General features: G+C 32.4%; 1 protein-coding gene across 1 annotated transcript in view; it reads left to right on the top strand.

Moving 5' to 3' along the window:
* cos (kinesin-like protein costa) overlaps positions 1-22,464 on the top strand; it is a 39,646-nt gene extending 17,182 nt beyond the window's left edge. The window contains exons 3-5 of the mRNA XM_072529399.1: positions 510-1,157; positions 6,651-7,012; positions 12,115-22,464. Coding sequence (XP_072385500.1) covers positions 510-1,157; positions 6,651-7,012; positions 12,115-12,552 — 1,448 coding nt within the window. The 3' untranslated portion in view covers positions 12,553-22,464. The remainder of the gene's footprint in view (positions 1-509; positions 1,158-6,650; positions 7,013-12,114) is intronic.
* The last annotated feature ends 1,076 nt before the right edge of the window (positions 22,465-23,540 follow it).

The following is a 23,540-nucleotide window of genomic DNA, read 5'->3' as shown; positions in this document are numbered from 1 at the left end:
ATTTAAATGGCAGATTCGAACGCTTGGTCCGAGTTCTTTTGTCGCTTGGTCCTGAGAAGATCCGTTTAAATTGTTAGTTGTAGGCATATCTATTATCTTATCGTGATGTGTTCTTGCCAGGAGATCTAGAGAGTCTAGATTATCTGGCTGCCTATAGTGCTAGTTCATTTAGCATTACCCAGGGTGCACGTGTAGTATTCTACTACGGACGCGAACTAGCTTTACACCCCATATTTGAGGTCATTTCTAAAGATGTAAGGAGTTGAAAAATGAAAAAAAAAAAATCTTTTTTTAGTACACCAAAAGTGTACTAGTATCTTAAAAAAGGGCGGACAGTAACAGATTAAAATAAAATAATTATCATAATTAAAATACACCAATATGTTTTAAAATATTGTTTTTGTCCAGGGAGTCCTTTGGTGTGTTGGCAAATCGTATCTTGAATATAATTATTTGTTTCTAATTTATTATTTATAATTTGTTAATATTTTTTTAATTGTTATTTATAGATCTTTGGAGCATATCAAATTCCATTAAAGTACCTGAGGAAGATACTGTGCCAGAAGACCCAAAATCAAATGAATTAACCCATGAGTCCAAGAAGAAAGTACTGAAGCAAATAAATGCCGCTATACAAGGCTATCAAAAACAAACCAATGATTTAGAACAGACAATCAAAGTGAAACAGAATTTAATGCAACAGTTGTTGCAGCATAAAGAAACCCAATCTCATGCATTCGTGAAAATTGACCAAAAATACCAAATACTCAAGAAAGACTGTGAAAATATAGAGTCCAAAATGTTACAAGCTCAAAGTCAAAAAAATCATTATTTAGAAGAACAATATAAATCAGAATTGGAACAGCTAGAAACTAAATTAAATAATGTCAAAAGTCTGAAAGATCATATTGCCGAAGAAGGAAAAAAATTGATGGAGCTAAAAGGAAGTCTAGAAGCATCAAAAAAGCAACTGGAAAAATTAAAGAAATACAAGAAAAAAGAAGAGAAAAGGAGGCAGAATTATGAGGTACAAATTCGAGATGAAGCTAGCAGAATTAGTAAGTCTAAGGATAGTTCGAGTAGTGAAAAGAAAAGTAACGAAAGTTTACAAGATATGCAACTTGTTCTGTGTTCAAACAAAGTGACAAATAATTCAGGTAGGTTTAGTTCATTCTTTTTCTTCTGAAAAATTAGTTTATCTTTACAGTACAGTGAATCTATATCAGTGATCTAACTAAAAGATAAAATATCAGACTAACTGCATTGAAAATCATCCCAATTAGCTAAAATCTAAAAAGAAAACTTAATTTAAGACATTGTACTCTAAGTACATCTCTTTAACTTTTAATTGTAACCTTAATTATCAAATAACGTATATTGTATTCATAATATATTGTTTATATACACTGTTTGCAATTCATTGGCAAACAATTTGTCATTTGCATAGCCACTTTACTTCCGTAGGTCTGCAATAACATCTGGTAATTATTTTGTCAATAATCAACACAACATTTTAGATGCATCCGGTACAAAAGAATCAAAGAAACTTTTGCTTTTACTGAGTAAATGCTTTTTTCCAAGTCGCCTCATCAGCTTCGGAAGTTATTATTATCCAGATTTAGCCATACGGCTCACACTCCGTCTAAGGGGAAAATTCACTCATCCCAGATACCTACGGTATCAAAAGGATTGAGCTCTGGTGGGACTCTTTCCATGTTATCGAGTCCTAAGTGACTTGGTATGTCGGTGTATCTCCCAAAAATTTTCGTACGCATCTGGACGTCGAAAGTAACACAGCTTTCTGCATAATCTTATATAGATGTTCATTTAGACCCAGCCCTTTTATGTTTTCTAGGAGGCTCTTTGGGATGACTCCAGTGGTAGAAAGAATAATAGGTATCGTCTGGGTACTTTCCATTCTCCATTGTCTCCTGATTTGTATTTTTAGATCTCTGTACTTGGCGATCTTTTCGTTGTATTTAACACGTAAATTATTGGTGTTGGGTATCGCCACATCAATAAGTGTTGTTTGCCTAGTAATTTTATTAACTAGTATGAGATCGGGTCTATTATGGGCCACTGGTTGGTCTGTAAGCACAGTGCGGTCCCAGTACAGCTTGTAGTTGTCATTTTCAAGCATTCTATCAGGGACGTATTGATAATAAGGAAGATGGTCGGTTTGAATAAGTCCCAGTTTGTCAGCTAGTTCTTGGTGGATAATCTTTCCTACTGAGTCATGACGTTCTTTATAATCAGTACCGACAAATGCCTGGCAGCCACCGGTAAGATGTTGGATGGTTTCTTGGGCTTGGCATCCATATCGGCATTTGTCATTTTGGACTTGAGGATCTTTAACAATATATTTAAGGTAATTTTTAGTTGGAATAACCTGATCCTGAATGGCAAGTAGGAAACCCTCAGTCTCGGGAAACATCTTTCCTGATGTCAACCAATAGTTCGACGCTGTATTGTCGACATCTTCTTGGATGATCTCATTAAGATGTCGCCCATGCAGAGGTTTACTCATCCAGGTGCGCATTTTGTCTTGTTTAGTCAGGTGGTTTATGCGCATTTCTTGTTCCCTCAGTTTAAGCGGCGTCGTATCATCTACTGCGCAAATTGCTCGATGTAAAGTAGATGTCTCAGCCTGTACCTGAAAATAAGTTCTTAAATTAGCAATTTGTTTATCCAATTGCTCACCTATATCCAAAAGTCCTCTTCCCCCTATATCATTATTATTATATTATATTATTATTATTATTATTATTATTATATTACAAATAAGGGCAGAGGAGCGAGCTCCTATTATGCCCAAAAATCAAAAATAAAAAACATCCTTATAAAACTAATACCAATTATAAAGTTAAGTAAACATAAACAATTAAGTATATCATAAAAAAGTTGAATGGTGAGGCAATAAATAAATAAATAAATAATGCTGTCAAAGAAAAAAAATCCTATAAATAAAATAAACCACTATCAAGTTTATTTTTAAAGATGTTAACACTAGTTGCCGATATGGTGTCTTGATCCAAATTGTTCCAGATATTAAAGATTCTATTTGGCAAGAAGTTCACCCTGGACCTTGCAGTAGTTTGTTCCCTTTTCAATTTGTATCGATGGCCTCTTAATCTTTCGTCTTGATTCAAAGTGAATATGGCGCTTAGGTTCCCAAAGTTATGTTTTAAAATACGGAAGGACATAATTAGATCACCTCGAAGACGTCGCTGCTCGAATGTCGTAAGATGAGCCATGGATAATCTATCTTCATAGTTAGGTCTTACACGACCGTATGCCAGTCTTGTAGCTTTACGCTGAACATTTTCAAGTAGGATCTTATCGCGAATGAGATCTGGATTCCACACTGGTCCGGCAAACTCAAGAATAGGTCTAACGTATATTGAGTAAAGTTTACTAACAGAAGTTAGAGATATACGTGTAAAACATTTACGGATCAAAAACAGTTTCGAGTTTGTACGTTTACACACCGACACTATGTGATCAGACCAATTTAAGTCACTATTAATTATCACTCCGAGATCATTGTGGGAGGTTACCGAGTTTAAGGGATGTCCATTAATAAAGTACGGTAGTGATGGGTTATTTTTGCCGATATGTAAAACAACGCATTTTTCAATGTTAAGCGGAAGTAACCATTTTGAGGACCATTTGAATATTGCGTCAAGATCTTGTTGAAGAACATGTTGGTTAATAGTTGGATTCACATATAATTTCGTGTCATCAGCGTAAATGGAAACCTTACTGGATGAGCGGAAGATCACTAGTGTAGACACAAAATAGTAGCGGTCCAAGTACTGATCCTTGTGGGACTCCACTCTTGACTGGCTTATCTTAGTTAAGGTTTTGGTGGACAACCCGTGTAAACCATAGTTTATCGGCAATATAACGTTATTTTAAGTTTATTATAAGTTATTTTTAAAGTCTTAGATATACTTTTCGTTTTCTCCAACGACCTTAACTAGAAGTAAAATTAGAATCTTCATGCTGCAATTATGTATTCAGTCTGAGGACTTCTAATTCCTAAATGTTGGAGTGAATCATCTAACATTTATATATTCTTAAAATTCTATATCATATTGTAACCTTTATCCAAAATGCAAGCTTTTTATATTTACATCTTGTATATATTTGTATAATTGGATGGTGTTATGCAAAAAACAGTTAAACCACAAAACATTAAAAATTGAATTACCCTTATCACATGGTATATTTGATTATTTAAATTATGCAAAAATGATATAAGCCACGTCAGCATTTAAAAGAGTGATACAGTTGAAATTTTAACCCACAATCTCTGAATATTCAACTTACTATTTCGCAAAAAACGTTTAACCCTCAATTGAAGCTAAAAACTACTCAATGCACAGTCAGCTATTTTTAAATTTATTTTGCAATAAACACTCAATCCCGTATCAACCCACATTGGCGTCATAACAGTTAAACAGCAGATTAGAGAATCGTCGTTATCTTCTATTATTTGGTTAATGGTTTTATAATATTAAACTTAAATATTATAGATATATAAAAAAGATCCTCAACGAAATGAAGAGTGGTAAAACCTTTCTACAGTTGTAATAATAATTTGCCTAATTTTCTTGACAAAATAATAATGGCTCGTTTAGGATCTACAAATGATGATCTTTTAAATTTAATTATCATTTACGCTGAGTGTAACAGGATAGTATAAGTAAAAGGCTAGTGTAGTAAGCTAGTGTAAGTAAAAGGATCCACGTCGATAATAAACACTTACAGATAGATACCTGGGATATTTTGCAGCTAATCCAAATTCATCCTTACTTTAATGTGAGCAATTATTACAGGTATCGACTCGAACAATTAACAGAATTTTAAAAAACATCATTGGACCCTTTATTCGTATACACTAGCTCAACATTTACATCCTGGAGATTATGTAAGACGTGTAGCATTTTGTGGATGGGTTTTAATGAAATGACAAGATCAAGATTTTACAAAAAAATTATTTGGTGTGGTGAATCGAAGTTAACAAAAAGTGGTATGTTTAACCGCCATAACAGTCACTTCCGGAGTGACAAAAATCCTCGGCTCACGTGGGATAGTAAATTTCAAGCATTCTTTTCGTTCAATGTTTTTTGTGCTATGAAAAATAATAAGATAGTCGCTCTCATGATTTATGACGAAAATTTAAACAGATAGCGTTACTGCAACATTTTACGGTAAGTAATTGTACCAGCACTGTACACTTTACATAATAAGGGTAATGAGGCTTGGTTTCAACAAGATGGAGCACCGGCTCACAATATTCGAGGCGTCGGCACATTGCTTGATAAAATATTTAGCGATAGCTAATAAAGATCCGTTTCTCTGGTCAGCAAGATCCCGTTGTCACCGTTAGATTAATATATTTGGAAATATGTTAAAAATAATTTGTTCTCTGAACCTGTCACTACTGAGTAAGCTGTAATAAATAAAGTCCTTCAAGTTCTTTACAAGATAGATAAAGAATCAATATCAAGAGCTAGTAATGAAAATCTGATTAAAAGAGTTCATAAATGATTGGATGTTGTTATAACATTTTGAACATTTATTACATTAATAAGCTAGTGCTTATTTTCTTTGATAGCATCTTTTCAATTGTTTAATGTTTAAGTTAAAATATGAAAGTTGTAAATTAACATAGTCTACGAAAAAAAATTTTTTGTGACAAAAATGTATAAAGTTAATTTATTTGAAAACTGCAAGAGATAAGTATAGGAAATACTAATACAGATCCGTAGTCAAAAACATATTTTTCTAAAATAATGAATCACATACAGGGTGTCTAATTTGAAAAAAAGGAAGCAGACGAAAATTTAGGTAGGTTTTATGCGAATTTTGACAGCACCCTATATAATGAAAAAGGCAACTTTACACTGTAAACGATAATGCTATATCTGGTTAATAAGTTCATAACGAATTTAAACTTTTATTCAAATTACATTAGCATGAGAGGATATTATATACATGGTAGAAATAACTTTCATATAAAAATCATTATAACTTAAAAATCGATTCACAATAGGTATAGGGAAATATTAACACAAAATGTTCAGAATAACGTGAATATTTCCAAAATTAAAAAATATATAGGGTGTCCTATTTAAAAAAAACGAAGTTTTAACCAACGTCCGGTATAACCGGAACTAGCAAATAGATGAAAATATTTTCATTAAATAGGTAATAAAATAACGATCTCAATTTTAACAAAATTAGTAAAAATCCGAAAAATTTTTACTTGCCGAAACTAAAATTCAAATATTTGTCTACTGCGCTTTCTACAATATATAAAGCAGACATATTGATGAATTGACCGACAAGGGGAATCTACATTTGCATTCGATGACCTGTCGTCCACTATGGCAAATATCCTTCGCGAATTAGTTTCTAATCCTCAGAAAATGAGTAAATAAATAAAGCAGAAAGACGTTTGAGATTTAATTTCAATGCAGGGCCACTGCCACCTACTTATATGTATTTCGACCTTTCTAGGTCTCCTTAGAGCGATATATGCAGGAGCTCTTAATTGAAAATAAATCTCTCCATCACGTCTTTCTGCGGTTTTAATTTTATTTATTATTAGTTTTTTTGTTTTTAAAATTACTACTTTGCAGATATTTGCAACTTGGCTGTGCCTGTTACTAGTGAGGAATTGGAATGTCTCAGACACGAAATACGAAATTTAAGAAAAACCAGAGATTTCCTCTTAGACCAGAAACTCAAAATGGATATAAAATCACAAAATAAAAAGATAATGAACGAATTTGAAGAGCGAAAATTATTCCAATACGAAGAAGCAATCGAGGCCATAGACTTAGCGATTGAGTACAAAAACGAAATTATTTGCGGTCATATTCCAGTCAGTGAGAGGGCACTAGAAAGAGTTGAAGAACAGGGAGACAAATTATTGATGGATAGACTGATGAAATTAAGCGAGAGTGAAATGAGGGTGTTGTTACATAAATATTTCCAAAAGGTAAGAATATTTTTCGTTAAATTAAATTACAAATAGTGATCTATCCAAGTGTTAACTTTAATATCCTTTCAGTATTTCCTACTAACACCATATATTTTAAACATTAGGAAATATGTTCTTGGAACTTTCCTGTTAATAGAGCCCCCATAAGAGCCCACCTGCCAAAAAAGTAGTTGTTAGTCATCATACATATCTGCAACCTGTACAATTTTCTCATTCTCACTGGAAATTATATTCTTATCCAATGTTGCTACCACAAAATCTGTATCGAAATACTGTAATGGTTTCTCAAAGTACTATATATATATATATATATATATATATATATATATATATATATATTTTATTCTTCATTTTTCTATATGTTGCCTTGTAATGAAAATTACTTGTATAAATTTGGACTAATTTTTGAAATTCGAATATAATACTTTAGATATTTTTGTCATCCATGCCTGTTCATTCTGATTGAATAACATGGATAAAAGCAATGATAAAGGCCCCGACAGATGAGACTTTCTGAGTAACGCTACCTGGGTCGGGTGACCCTATCATCAAGGCCATCACATTTAAATTGGACGTTCACAAGAGGAGCAGACGATTGTGGCACCTAGTTAGTGCCAAGCAGGAAGCTACCCCTTACAGTTTGATATTTTACCCTATAAAAATCGTGTTAAGTTACCAATAGTAATTTAGTAAGTTAATAATTCTTTCCAGGTACCAAATGTTATCTTTCAACATAAAGGATCTCGTTACCACAACTGACTAAATACTGTTACACACATACATTCATACCCTGAATTTTAACCTTTGTTTCATATCAGTTCAGGTAAATATCTCAAGTATTGGTCAGACCATAAATATTCAATGAAACTTAATTTAGTTAAAGAAATGAAAAATCGTGTCCTTAAAATCAGCGATACCGCTTTCCATAAAAAAATCTAAAAATCCTTTATAACCTATTCATTGAAAACTCATACCCAAGTATACTACTAAAGAAAATTTTGTTTAACACTCCACAAAATTTAACTATTCATTTGAGAAACGTGGAAAATATGTCTTTATCACAAGATAGGATTGGACCTGTAGATCCTTTACCAAAACAAACCACAATTAGATATGTATCTCTTCCATAAATTAAAAAAAAATTTCATGAATTAATAATATCAAAATTGCATATAAAACGGTACTAACAGTTAATAAAGTTTTTTCTAAACTTGAAAGACCAATCCAGACTCTAACCAGACCAGTCCTTAACGGATGTTGTTTATTGTATACCGTGCGAATCATGTTAACAAGTATACTATACAGTGTAGGTAAAAGTTTATGGTCGGTATGGTAGAATTTAACAGGATATCTAACACAGATATAAAATCATATTTTCAGCGAATCGACAAAGAAAACAAATATATTTCCCCTTGGTCTCACCTCCCCATTTTTTAGACACGCCCATTAACGAACGTCTTGCGAATTTCCGATCCAGCTTAGCTTATACGCGACAGGGTTGCCTTATTACATATTTGAATTAAAACATTGAATTGATTTAAAAAATTGGCGATGAGTGGTGCGGTTATATTGCCATTCAAAACTTGATGATATTAAAAATGAAACATTAATTGACACAAATACTGGTCCAAAATTTCTAAAATCCATGAAAAATTTACAGATTCGCATTTTTATTTGACGAAATTGTAACCCAATTTTGAATAATAAAAGATAATTTTGGCAACATCGCCATTCGTCGAGACGAGAGAAGCCACCTGTCGACAGCTATGTATTTCTTTTTGGAGGTAACTTTGTAAGTGTGAAGATAAGAAATAATTATGCCGACTGTTTATACAACAGAAGAACGGGTACAAATAATAAAATGGTACTTTGGGGGCAATTCAGTACAAGAAACTATCAATTTATTTATTATGACTTTTGAAAATACGCCAATACCTATAGAAAAAACTGTATTAGCCATTATTCATGAATTTGAAAAGTTTGGCTGTACTAATGGTAGGTGTATAAAATGTTGCCCATCAGATCAACCTCGCGAAAAGAAAATTTCTCAAGAACGAGAAATTAGAGAAATTCAAGTTTGTGCATTGGCTGAAGCGACGCCCTGTTTAAGTAAACAAATTTCCGATGAAGTTGATTTGAATGCAAAAACAGTGAGGAATATTTTGAAAAGAAACAACTACCATTGTTATAAAGTGCAGACAACTCAAGAAATATTTCCTGATGATAAATTTAAACGGATGCAATTTTGTGAAATTATGATGGAGAAATGCAATGCAAATAATAATTTTTAAAAAAATATTTTGTTTACAGATGAGTCCTCCTTCACAATTCACAAGAAACATAATTAGTCTGTGCGAGTGTGTCTGTGCGTACGCAGTATCCACAAAAGTTGTATGTTTGGACTGGAATTTTGGGAGACCATATTATTGGTCCTTTTTTCATTGAAGGCAATTTAAACGCAGTCAAATATCTCCAATTACTGCAAAATCAAATTATTCCTGCACTTCAACGTCTTCAAATTAACTTCAACGAAATTTGGTTTCAACAAGACGGCTGTCCTGCACATAATGCAAAAGTCATTAAAGACTATTTATCGTTAATTTTTGCTGAACGTGTCATTAGTACAGACGGTACAATAAAATGGCCCCCTCGGTCACCTGAGTTAGCTCCTCTAGATTTTTATTTTTGGGGGATGCTAAAAACAAAATTGTACAGGCATGAGTTCGAGCGAGCCACCAACTTGGAGGAACTAAAGGAAAAGATAATCCAACTTAGCCAAAACATATCGGCAGATGAACTCAACGCCATGAGGAATGCTTTGTATAATAGATTTGGTTACTGTTTGTTACAACTTGGTGGTCTGTTTGAACATTTAATTACCTAAGAATTTGGTTTAGAATTTCTAATTGTTTGGAGTTATTTTTAATTTAAACAGTAGTGTTGGAATTATTCTTTATTTGATTTCATTTTTATAGAACAAATTTTATACTAATTTTATTTTTTTTTTGTTTTATTTTTATAGAACTAATTCTTATTTTCACACTTAATACCTCCAAAAAATCTAAACGAAAATAGTTTCAAAGATATTATTTGGAAAATACCAAATAATATCTTATTTTTAATTAAAAGACGTAAATTTTTCGTCCAGTTTAAATTTAATACAATACACCTGCTCACTCATAATGCTTTACTAATACTGACCTACTGGACTGTGTTTATTTATTATACTTTATGAAAGAACAACTTACTACCGTGATTACGCATGAAATATCACTAGTCCTGTTCTGTAGAGATGAGCGTTGAATCACCGAACTGTTTTATTTAACCGTTTATTTGTCGTTAACGAATCTACGTTTTCTCATGAAATCTTTATTGATAATTCGTTAAAGGATTTATTTATTTTAAATATTCAATTAAGAAGTCTTTTTCTTAGTTAAAATCATTTACCTAGTACAAGCGTAATAATTGTATTTTCAAAAAATGCACATTTGTAGAAGATGCAGCTTTTATGCCCGACTTTCTGAATTTTGCAATGATCGATTATTTTTAATTTGAAATATTAACACATTGGAGCCCCCGATTCACGTTTTATATAATTCAGCAAACTAAATTTTTATTTGGAGTTGGTGTTTTGTCTAACGTAAATGTGAATTTATTCTGTGAGTACTAAATATTTACTTTATTAACTAATCGTGTGTTTAACATGTCTGCGCGTAAAGATGTTAGTATTTTATGGCATCACTTTGAGAAAGACATTAACAGTGAGAAGGCTGTATGCAAATTTTGCAAAGAAAAACTTAGTTATAAATCAACTACAACAAATTTGAAAAGCTGTTGAAAGTATTTCAGTATTTTTCTTTGATTCAAGAAAGCATGTTTGTTTATGTACTCGCTTAAATATTTTAATTATTAGTTTTTCAACTTGTTACTTGTTTACGAAAAGCAGTTCAGTTTCATTAACGATAAAAACGTCAACGACTCACCTCTACTGTTTTTCTCGTTAGAGACACAGTTTGTAGTTCAACGTCTTTATTTTAGAGCTCGACGTTGCCAAATAATTTTGTAAGAAGGTTTTTTATTGTGGTTTGATATTTCAATTTATTATTTTAATTGCGAATAAGGCACAATGTGACTTTAAAATAAGCTTATTTTGATGTTTAGATTTCCAATTCAGAAATCGTACTTAAAATACGAAACATTAATAAATTTTATTTACATAAAACGATTTCCGAAGTGGAAATCAAAATGTTAAATTAAACTTATTGTAAAGAAAAATTGTGGCAAATTTAAAATAAAAAACAGTAAGCTGCCATTTAAATCAATTCGCCCAAATTTGATTATCTTAGAATGTTGTTAAAATGCTAAAAAGACAACAGGTCAAATAAAACCAATAAGTTTGGCAATGTTGAACTTCTCCTCTTTTCTTAGTTCCACTAATGCTATTTCGTCGATATAATGGGCTGACCTAATATACCTCTCTCTTTTTAAATAGGTGTTTCTCACTCCATCTCACGTAAGATACATACCGACCATAAAGTTTTACCTACACTGTATGGTCAAACATCAAGATGCCTTAAAGACCGCATTACATCCCACAAGTCTGATAATAGACTACATCCTGAAAGAAGTACATTGGGTGAACATGCATTTAAAAATGGGCATCGGATAAATTACAATAACATCGAAGTAGTAGAACAGGAAAGTAACATCACCAAAAGACTTTTTCTTGAAATGTCCTACATTTGCCAAAATAACAATGCAATGAATCATAGAACGGATATTGATCATCTAAATGAAATGTTGTATTTGTTACTACATACTAGATAAATACAACAATAACACAAACAATAATTTATCAATTGACATTTAAGAAATATAAACAATCACAATCAATTGTAACGTTTTTAGAATTATGTCCTTATTTCTTAATGTTAATTTAATAAGCTTTGTGTTAAAACTCTTCTCAAACGTGTCTTGTGTAATCGTCTGCCACCAGAACTTCTTTGATCTAGCACTCGGTCATTCTGCTTGCAAGAACTTACAAATTTCTTTTATAAATCGGTTAAACAATGTAATAATTATTTGATTTTTGTTTTTAGGTCGTAGATTTAAGAAGCAGTAGCAAGAAACTTGAACTGCAAGTAATAGAATTCGAAAATCAGAACGAGAATCTAGCATGCCGCTTACAAAATCTGAGCCACACTCTTCAACAAGTGCGACTTGAAGGAGAACGAAGAATGGTTTTAATGCAACAGCAGCATGAGGACAAGATTCACATAGTATTAAGGCATCTTGCGAACGATGGCACAGCAGATTCAGATCAAGTAATTCCTAGAGGCATCGGAAGCAAAGTGATACCAAGAACAGTCGGTAACGGTAGCAAGCAAGTTGGTAAAAGTAGTAGTTTGATAACAAGAATTACAAGTATAGCTAGACATGAAATTGTACCTAGACAGTTGCAATCTGTGATTCCAGCGCCACAGGCGAAGATTACCAGACAAAAGAACAAGTTAATAATCCAGCAGACCACAAAATAGATGGAATAATTTGCAAAATTTGATTTTGACATTAAAGTAGATGAAATTTAAATGAAAATGGTAGTAGTAGAGGTCAGATTTGTATAGATGATTTTGGCTTGTAGATGACGTAAAACGCCGTATTAAGGAGATTACTATTGGAATTTAATCAGTATTACTAAGATAATAAGCATTAGATTTGTTAAAGAATATATTTTAGCTAGTACAGGATTCCTATATTAGAGTCAAACGAAAATTAAAACTCTTACACCGATGAAAGTATAAATCGGAAACTGAATTCAGGATTCCGCCCAAATCTGTGTTTTCTAAACGTGGTAAAACAAAACGACGATGACGAATGCACCGAAATGCATTGGCATGGTTATTTATAATTTGTATCTACGTCATACCAATTCGTCTAGGTAGAAACCCCTTCGTGAAAACGATTTCCTAATATTCTATACTAGAGTAAAAAGTAAAATAAAAATAAAATAGACAGTCAAGGGCAATCGTTTGTACTTTTCCTCAATCGCAAAGTGGACATCGCTGTTTATCCATTTGTATAAAGAATATGCGTTGTGTTGTGTGAGTTGATTGTGTCTTTTCAATGCCGTAGGCCACACATGTCCATTGCGTGACCAATCCTACTCCCACTCGTCTCCTCTTTTATCTCCGATCATACACCAATATTGTATTCTACTATTCGTATTCTAGCTGCGAGTCGTTTGGCGTTCAAGTTTTCCGCGCTGTTCTTGTCTTAAAACAGAGATTACGGCACCTTCATTATAAATTCCTTTTTTCTCTTTGTTTACTACACCTTAAGTTTTTAAAATTTGTTTATTCAAATGTAATAGAAAAAGATTTTGTATGGAAGCAACATATACAATAAAAATGTTTAAAAAAATTTCAATTTATAAAATAGTTTTACTTATTTTACATGCAGGCGGTAAAATTATCACAAAAACCTCTGTTTTGTTTGTAAGCTGACCTAAAAGCAGAATATTAAAAATATAAAGTCTAATTGAACAAGTATCTTATCTAATGCAGTACTGCAAAATAATAATAATACTGTCTTACATTAAAAATACTGCCAAACGGTGTCTGGGAGTGATAGCTTTCTCTTCCTTTTAGTTCAGACGAGACTTTTTAATCTCTGGGACTTGGTCGTAAGACTTTTATACCATACCTTGTTTTTTTTTTTCATTATTTATTCATTTCATATATTCATTTCATTTTTTTTTTCATAATAAAGTGGCCTGTGGCCTCGACGAAGGCAAACAGTTTTCTTATTGGTAGTTTTAGGATCTCTTCTGGTTAAATCCTCAGTTGACTAGTGAATTCATGCCTCATATCGCTTCAATTTAAGTTTCAATTCATTGAACGTGTACAGCGGCATTATGACGTATTAAAAAAAATTAGTCTCGTCATCCAAAGATGAGGTAAAACTGTAACAAACTCTATTTCTGTGTTCTTTTTTTCCAAGCATCATGTACCCAACACTGCTCTAATTAGATCATCATCCAAACGAATAGCCATAATAGCTAAATCACGGTTATTGACATCTTTTTCAACATTACGCGCAGATTACCTTCCACGATGGACTGACAATATAGACTAATGTAAAATCAGAAATGAGTAGGAAGCAAGCATTACATGTGGCTCATTATTTCCGATCCCGCACAGACCAGATTTTTGTAGCAACATCGGACCGGAGTATGATCGGAACGCTACATGATAGGTGTGTCCTAGCCTTAATGTACAGCATTTCATTATTTTGCTGTTAAACAGGCCATTCACGTTTCGATTTTTAGTCCGACTAGTGGTCCAACTTCCGCAGTTGGATCTGAAATCGGACCGTGAGTGGGCTGGTTGATTTAGTTGGACAACTATTGGTACGAGTCGGAACATCTAGAGGGACGACTTGAAGGTCCGACTGGCGACGAAGTGGAAGCGTGAATTTGGAAATCGGATCACAGATCGGATCGAAAATTTCCTCAGTCAGTTGACCTTCGGCGCCTGTTACGTATGAGATTTCTATGAATTACTCTACGCAAAGATCCCTAGTTCGCAGATATTTAATAGAAAATAAACTTTCAAACGCACGAAAATTACCCCTATTAAAATACACAATGCTTTATCATCATCTACTTTTTGTTAGGGCAAATAATTTTCCTTTCTGTAGATCTATTTCGGACACTCCCACATAGGTACAATTTCCAACACTCCGGATTGGCTACAGAGAATTATCAGCAAACAACGAAAATTAAATCATAGTTGTACTGAAATTAGAAGTAACTGTTTCTTTATATTGTTCTGAAGTTATTTTCTTGTGGCATCTTATGCAAATGTACTATTTTAATTGGAAATAAGCCTGAATATTATTTAGAAATTAAATTTATTTGACGTTTCGACTTCAACTTCGGAATATTTTGATAATGATTTTTGAAGTGGAAGTCCAAACGTCAAATACATTTAATTTCTAACTCATTGTGGCTTATTCCCATTTAAAATAGTAAATTTACTACAAGATCACTTTGTAACTGATATTTCTTCCCTGTATACAATTTGCTTACATCAGCTCCAAACAAAATCTCAATTGGTGCTGTCTGTCCGACAAAGCTGAGCAAAGATCCCTAGTTCGCAAATAAATTTAATATAAAAATAAATAAATAGTTTTACAGCTGAACTTCAGATCCTCAAATGACCTTCCAGTGGCCAGAAATCGTAAAGTTGCTACAAGGCGTTGTTCAGTACTGACACATTCACGCATGATGGTATCTTTTTTGGAAATGAGTAGACCAATTTTTCCAGCAACAGCGAAAAAGTGAAGTGGTCCATTCTGAGGTAGTTTTTGTAATCATTCTCATCAATGACATTGAGCAATTTCGTGTAACAATAGTTCACACGGTCAACAAATAATTTCTTCGTCCAACATTTTTTTTTCTTTTTTTCAAATGATAGGGATAACAAGCACAATGCTGCCATTTTCGTCCTCCTAATTATATTTTGCGTAGTGTTTATTCGATACATTTTTTGGTTAAGCGATGTACACCGTCGTGAAAACAAACTAGAACTGAAGTTGGACCGCTAGTTGGATAGCAAGTCGGAGCGTAAGTGGAGACGAATATCCAACTAGTAGTCCTACTAAGTGGGACCGCAAGTTGGAACGTGAATGCCCAGCTTTAGGACCATCTTGTGCATTTGCCAATTGTAAATGAAGTAATAGTTTTGAGACAGTAAGCCAAGTCCATTGAATAGCTTGGCATAAATTCGTTTTCCGTTATGTGCATTTTCATGGCTTCATTGATAGGGATGTTCGGATATAGTGATAAAAATCCAAACTGGCTACGATCATCGTATCATGACATCGTAGTACAATGTCATCTTGCTCTAAATATAGTTTTGATATTATTTCAATCAGGTGTTTTTCACTAGTAGTTGTTGGTTGGCGGCTAGATGTTTTCCAGTTTGTTTACATGGGAATTAAAATCACTATCTATGGGTGTAAGTGCTGTATTTTTGACAAATAGTACAGCTCGGGACATCTGCTGCATTTGTCTCGGGGGATAAGGCTTTTTTTAACTCTCTAGAGTAGCAGATGTTTACAAATTATTTGTTTAGTGGTTTTCTTCAAGTATCTGATCAGATTTTCCTTTGTTAGGGCTTCTAGTTCGGATTTTCGTAAAGATCGTGCATTTTGGTGGTTTTTATTTAAGATACTGTAGCCTTTCTCTGGTCAACTGGGATTACTATGTCCTTATTGTTTTTTTAGTGATTTTAGTGCTCTTTTTCGACGAATACTATTAATTTTTGGAAGTGTGGTTTTTCTTAACATTTTTGCTCTCTTGTCGAATTACTTCTCTCTCTCTCTCTCTCTCTCTCTCTCTCTCTCCAATGGCGCTACAGCCCAAATTGAGCCGTGGCCTGCTCCAAACTATGCCGGTTCCTCGTCGATCGTCTCCAGATTCTCACGTCTAGCAAATTTTGCGCGTCCGCTGCCACTTCATTCTCCCATTTTTTCCGTGGCCTTCCTTTTGGTATTGCGCCCTGCGTTTTAATATCTAGGGCTCTTTTTGGCAATCTTCCAGTCTCCATTCTCACTACATGACCAGCCCATCGAAGTTTCTGAAGTTTTACGAATTCTGAGATCGGTGCCTCTTTAAACAGTTAGTAAAGTTCATGGTTGTTGTACCTGGATCTCCATACTCCGTTTTCGTTAATAGGTCCAAATATCTTTCTTAGGACTTTTCTTTCAAAGACTTCCAGCTTTCTTTTTGTATCTTCTGTCATCACCCATCTCTCGCATCCATAACATACTATTGGTCTGAGAATGGTTTTGTAGACCTGATTTTCGATCTCCAGTGTGTGTTTTTGGAGCGGAACGCATGAGCGAGTGAAAAGTAAGCTTTGTTTTCCTTTACTATTCTTCGAATTACTTCTGCAGTTGTTTAATTGACGCTGTATAAGACAGCTTCCATACCTGCAACGATATCGTTTTTTGATATTTTTCTTGAGGTTATATCAAAGCTGAATACTCAAAAATTGTACTAATATGGGATCCTGTATTAGAGTTATATTACTATTACTCATTTCAACGAATTATGGATTATGTCGTTCTTGGATAACATAAATAGCAAGCGAATAAGTAAGATGTTAGGAATTTCTGAGTAAGTTAAAAACATTTACATTTGATTGTATACTGAATTTCATATGTATTTATTAATTCCATATTTTATAGTAAAGTTTGTACTAAATTCTGAACAAGCACTGCATTAGACATTATCGGTTTAAATTTAAACTTTCATGCATTTAGAATTTTTTTTTTGGTAAAATATCATAACATCATTGCACTTAAAGTAGATATCAGAAGGATATAGATTATTTAGTTGCATATATTTCAACAAAAACCAAATCTTTTGCAAACATCATCCAACGATGATGACTCACAACTGCTTTTGTTCATTTAACCAACACACAAAATTTACAGCGTTTTAACATTGGCATCTTGGATCATTTATTGGGTCTAAATAGACTTGGGTAGTGGCATTGCTTGTTCTTGATCAGTTACTGACGATACTATAGTCATTGGCCTAAGACTGAAAAATGGGCAAAATAAAATGGTACAATCATTTTAATTAATTCTTATATTACATTGATAAAAATTCAGTAGATATACATGATTTTTTATCGGAAATGCAAATAAGAAAATTAAATCAGGCAAAAGAGGAAAAACGTTTTTTTTAATTGCCTGTCATATTTTTATCGAATCGATTAAATTAATATCCTTACAAAACGTTAAGGTCAATAGTATGTGAATTTTATTTTTGACAATAAAAATTAATGAAGTATATTCATTATATACTGGAACAACACATTCTAAAGTATAAACCAAATGTACGTGAACAATTGAAATAAAACTACAGCTATACAGGCAATACTAGTACATATTATATCGTACAGTGGTTGTAAGAATTTTATTGTGTGCAGAGAGATTATTCAGATACGGAAAAAACTTATGGTTAGTATTATAAAATTAGCAAGAGATACCTAGCATTATGTTTTTTTAAGTTACCAGACAGAGATCAAAATTATATTTCCTTCTAGTCTCCCGATTTAAACTTGAATGTTTCCGATCGAATTTAACAGTTGTTAGTATTATAAATGTATAGACAAAGACAATAGAACAGAACAGATGGAGATAGAAGTAGAAGAGGATATGGTTTTAAAGATATTAAAAGAGGAAATTAAAACGGCATTAAAAAACAGCAAAAATGGTAAAGCAGTAGGTCCAGACCAAATTCCTATAGAAACCTTAAAATGCATAAATGATGAAACCTTAGACATTATAGTAGACTTATTTTAATTCAGTATACAAAACAGGACACATACCGAAACAATGGTTACTCTCCACCTTTTGTGCTATCCCTAAAAATACAAACGCTAAATATTGCAGTGTATACAGAACAATATCACTAATAAGTCACATTCACAAATTATTCCTGAAAATAATACATGGTCGTATAAATAAAAAACTGGAAGAAGGAATAGATGATAGTCAGTTTGGGTTCAGAAAAGGACTAGGAACCAGAGAAGCGTTATTTGCTTTTAATGTGTTAGCTCAAAGATGCATGGATATGAATGTTGATGTGCATGTTTGTTACGTTGATTTAGAAAAAGCATTTGACAAAGTAAGACTTGAAAAATTAGTCCAAATTCTAAAGACAAAAAACATAGACCATAGGGACTTACAAATAATAACAAACCTCTACTGGAATCAAAGAGCACAAATCGTAATAGATAACGAACCCAGTAGACAGGGATGTATTATGTCCTCATTACTATTTAATGCATATAGTGAAGCCATTTTTGAAGAAGCATTACTATCTCAAAGTGAAGGAATAATAATTAACGGAAGATCTATTAACAACATAAGATATGCAGATGACATCGTGATTATGGCAAGCTCTGCTGAACAACTCCAATTACTGCTAAACAAAACAAACAGTTTCTGTGAAAAATATGGACTAAAAATGAATATAAAAAAGACCAAATACATGATAATAACAAAGAAAACAAATATACCAACAAACATACATTTGGGAAATGTACCGATAGAAAGGGTTGATAAATACAAATACCTAGGAACCTGGATTTCAAACAATAATGATCAAACAACCGAAATAAGAGCAAGGATAGAAATAGCAAGAAATGAGTTTGTAAAAATTAAAACTATTATCTGCAACAAAGATCTTAGATTAGAATTTTCGATACTGCAATATGGACTTGAAAGCTGGACATTAAAGCAAGAACACATAAATAAGTTACAGTCCTTTGAAATGTGGTGTTACAGGAGGATGCTTAGAATAGCATGGACACAGAAGAAAACTAACACGGAAGTATTGCGAGAAATGGGCAAAGAATGCGAAATAATAAACACAATAAAAATAAGAAAGTTACAATATCTGGGACACGTATGTGTCCCAGACACTAGACAGCGATATGAACTGCTAAGGCTGATAATACAGGGAAAGGTAAGAGGAAGGAGTATAGGAAGAAGGAGAGTGTCATGGTTGAAGAATTTAAGGGACTGGTTTAAATGTAGTTTTATAGAACTATTCAGAGCAGCAGTAGATAGAGTAAAGATAGTGATGATGATATCCAACCTCCGATCGGGAGACGGCACTTAAAGAAGAAGTATTATAAAATTAGCAAGAGACATGTGCTGAGAGGCGAAAGATATGAATTACTTCAAGTTATACTGGAAGGAAAAGTACAGGGCAAAAGATCAGTACGAAGACGCCAGAACTCGTGGCTGAAAGACCTGAGGAGATGGTTCGACCGCTCATCCGCAGAGATCTTTCGCGCAGCAGTTTCCAAAACTACAATTGCCATTTGGATCGCCAACCTTCGAAAGGAGACGGCGCAATGAGAAGAAGAAGAAGCAAGAGATACTTAGCATTATGTTTTTTTCACTTATTAGACAGAGATCAAAATCATATTTCCTGCTAGCCTCCCGATTGAAACTCGAATGTTTTCGATCGAATTTAACACTGTTTAAAATATCATCCTGCGTTGCCAGGTGTGCGTTAATTATTGTTATACACGATAATTTTAACTATATACCATAATAGTAAAATATACGATAATTTCAGTTGGTACTAGGTCATCCTCGTGTAACCTAATATACAAACGTTGAAATGAAAGCAAACAAATTATGCAATTAAATAAATTTTTCCAAAAGCGATAAACTAGTTATCATAAATTTGCTTAGCGAAATGATAACAATGTATAAAGATCTATTGCTTACTTACATGGACCTACAATATGTGAGATAAATTAATGTTGAAACAATTGATCCTCAAAATATTACAAAATGTGGCAACATTAACAACATGTATCTAAGAATTCGGGTGACACAAATTATTAATGATTTAGATGATGAATTGAAACAGGATTTTTACGAAATATGCAAATGATGCAAAAGTTTGATGACTAATGGAGCAAAGCAATACTAGGATATTCCAATAGAATTTGAAAATCTGGATGAATTCTATTTTAAAGTAGATCAAATAAATAATTTGAAATTTATAAATCATTTCGACTTAAATTCAAATACATTTTCAAAAGTAAATGTAATAAAGACGAAGTGTAGGAACCGCTTTGTAACTGACACTTTATATGGCATTATGCATTCATCCCAATCAGTTTATCTTCAAAATGGTTGTGTCAATTTTACACCCTCATAAATAATAGTTAAAACTATAAATACAATCAATTTATACAATAAAAAAGCTGATTAGAAACTGCAAGAAGTTGAGTTCACATTAATTAAATAATGAATATTTTTTACTTGTGAGTTTTTTTCTTTTAAACAATTTGTTTATTTATCTTCGTTTGTTTCTTTTACAAAAAATTAAATATATTATTTTTTCTACCTTGTTAATTTCTTTTTCAATAGAATATAAGTAAGTACGATAATGAGTACTATAAAATACGATCATTTGAACAACGGCATATGTATTTCTGACTTCGATGACCTGGCAACGCTGCTTGTACTTCGAAACGAATGGACTAATTAAGCTCCCACGACAAAATGGCGGGTTTTTAAAAACCTTTCCAAACATATCTAACTTGTGTATATTTGTTTCACAAGACGTTGGAAATATTGGTTTTTTTAATTGTTTGTGGGATAAATAAGGACATTTGGTTATGAAAATTTATTCTGAGCGATTGGTATTATTTGTTGTTCGTGAATTTGTGTGGTAAGAATATTAAAGTATTAAGATATTTATTATAAATGTTCATATTTTAAAGTTATGTTATTGTTTGATTAAAACTTTAATTATTTTTTACTATATTTCAAGGTATTTTGTTGTTGTTTTTATCGGGGTTATTTCAAAATTAATTAATAAATTATTGAATTTATTTACGAAGTTAAAAAATATTTAAATTAATTCTTTTTTAAGTGCTAGTGATTTTATACCCTAAAAGACTAAATATATTGGTGTTATCGTAGTTTAAATAGTTAATAGTAATTAGTAATACTGAATATCTTCAACACATGTTTACTAGCCATTATATGCTCAGATCTAAAAAATAAACTCAAAAACTATTACAACATCCAAAAAACATTTTTTTAAACACTCATTGCAATTTGATAGAAAGGTTTCCACATAATGTTATATTACAACTTAAACTACGAGAAAACAAATATATTTAGTCTTTTACAGGATAAAATTGGCCAAAAATGAATAAAACATTAATTTAAATACTTTTCAACTTCGTAAATAAATTCAATGATTTATTGATTTATTTTGAAATAACCCTGATAAAAATAACTTGAAATGCATTAAAAAAATAATAAATTCTTAATCAAACAATAACATAACCTTCAAATTTGAACATTCATCGTAAATATCTTAATACTTTGATATTCTTACCTCACAAACTCACGAACAGCAAATAATATCAATCGCACAGAATGAATGTTCACAACCAAATCTCCTTATTTATTCTTCAAACAATTAAAAAAAAAATTCCAACTTCGTATGGGACAAATACACACAAATTAGAAATGTTTGGAAAGGTTTTTAAAACCCCAGCCCATTGTGACGTCAGACTTAGGAAGTCTATTGGTTTGGTGGGATCCGCCTACTAGTAACGCTATATCGTTTTATATGTTTCTCTCAATTCTTTCCACGTTGAAAGTTATGTATAAGAAATGTAATTTTCTTTTGTAGTAAAGATGTAACGAGTTTGCGAAAGTGTTTGCTAACAAAATAGTAATGTAGCAAGCATCGATTTCTCTTGTTATCAAAGAGGATCATTTAAAAACATTTTTAAGGATATTGATTTAATCTACAATAAGCTCTTTATAACAGTGTATAATAATTTTTGTGATACTTTCGTTGTAAATATATCAAATAAAAATAACTAGTTTTTATTATATATACGTATTAACAAAGGGTTAAAATCAAAAGGAAAATACTTTAAGGACAAAAGGTTATATACGACAGTATAAATAGGAAATTCAAATACCTACTTAAATTAATTATTTCTGTGCACCGCATTGATGGCATTTCTACGCTGTACAATACAACCAACTTGGAAAAACCAGTAACAGTAATGTACAGATTGTACAGAATATACATGTATGTACATATCGCACGAGGAAGTTGTTCAAGCGCTTCAAAAAATAAATAAAGGTAAAGTAGTTGGACCAGATGATATCAATGGGGAAGTGTGTATAAATCACATTAAAACAGTACTTATAAATAAGAAGTACATTTTTAAAATTCGGCCATGGCTCTCAGTCAGCATTTGCCATTGTGTACATATATCTACCAAGCGCCATTATGAAAATTGATATTGTTTTCACCTATTTTACATTAAAATGTGAAAACCTTAAATTATCCATATCCGTCCGTAAACACAACTCTTATTATTATTATATCAGATAGAATGACAAATGAGGTGTCGAAATGAGAGCTTATAACCCAAAGATGGTATTATAAGTAAGAAATTTGGACTCTGACTTCCGGTTTCAGAGTTCCAACCGGAAGTACTATTTTAACGTCGCCGAAATAGTATAAGTAATATATTATTCGATGCTTCTTAGCGACAAGAATAAATATCTACTTCCGGTTTCATGCCTGTCCGTGAACAGAACTCCCTGTTATTAGAACAGATATAATAAGGTGTCGAATAAGAGATTATAACCCAAAGATCGTATTAAGGTGAGAAATTTGATCTCTTATTTCCGGTTCGGAAGTTGCAATTGGAAGTATTGTTTTAAAGTCACCGAAATAGTACAAGTGATATATTATTCGATGCGCCTTAACAAGACGGGAACAAATATATACTATCTATATCACTTCCTGTTAAACAGTTGTTACAGGAAGTTTGGCAGATATGATGGCATTTGTCAATGTTAAGTACGAGAATTCTAAAGATAATTCATAAGAGAATCTACAAGCTGTGTGGAAGTCAAATTTCCCCCAACCAGTTCG

This window comes from Diabrotica undecimpunctata, chromosome 4 (genome assembly GCF_040954645.1).
Source record: "Diabrotica undecimpunctata isolate CICGRU chromosome 4, icDiaUnde3, whole genome shotgun sequence".
Taxonomy (NCBI): domain Eukaryota; kingdom Metazoa; phylum Arthropoda; class Insecta; order Coleoptera; family Chrysomelidae; genus Diabrotica; species Diabrotica undecimpunctata.
This window is presented reverse-complemented; position numbering and strand designations above follow the sequence as displayed.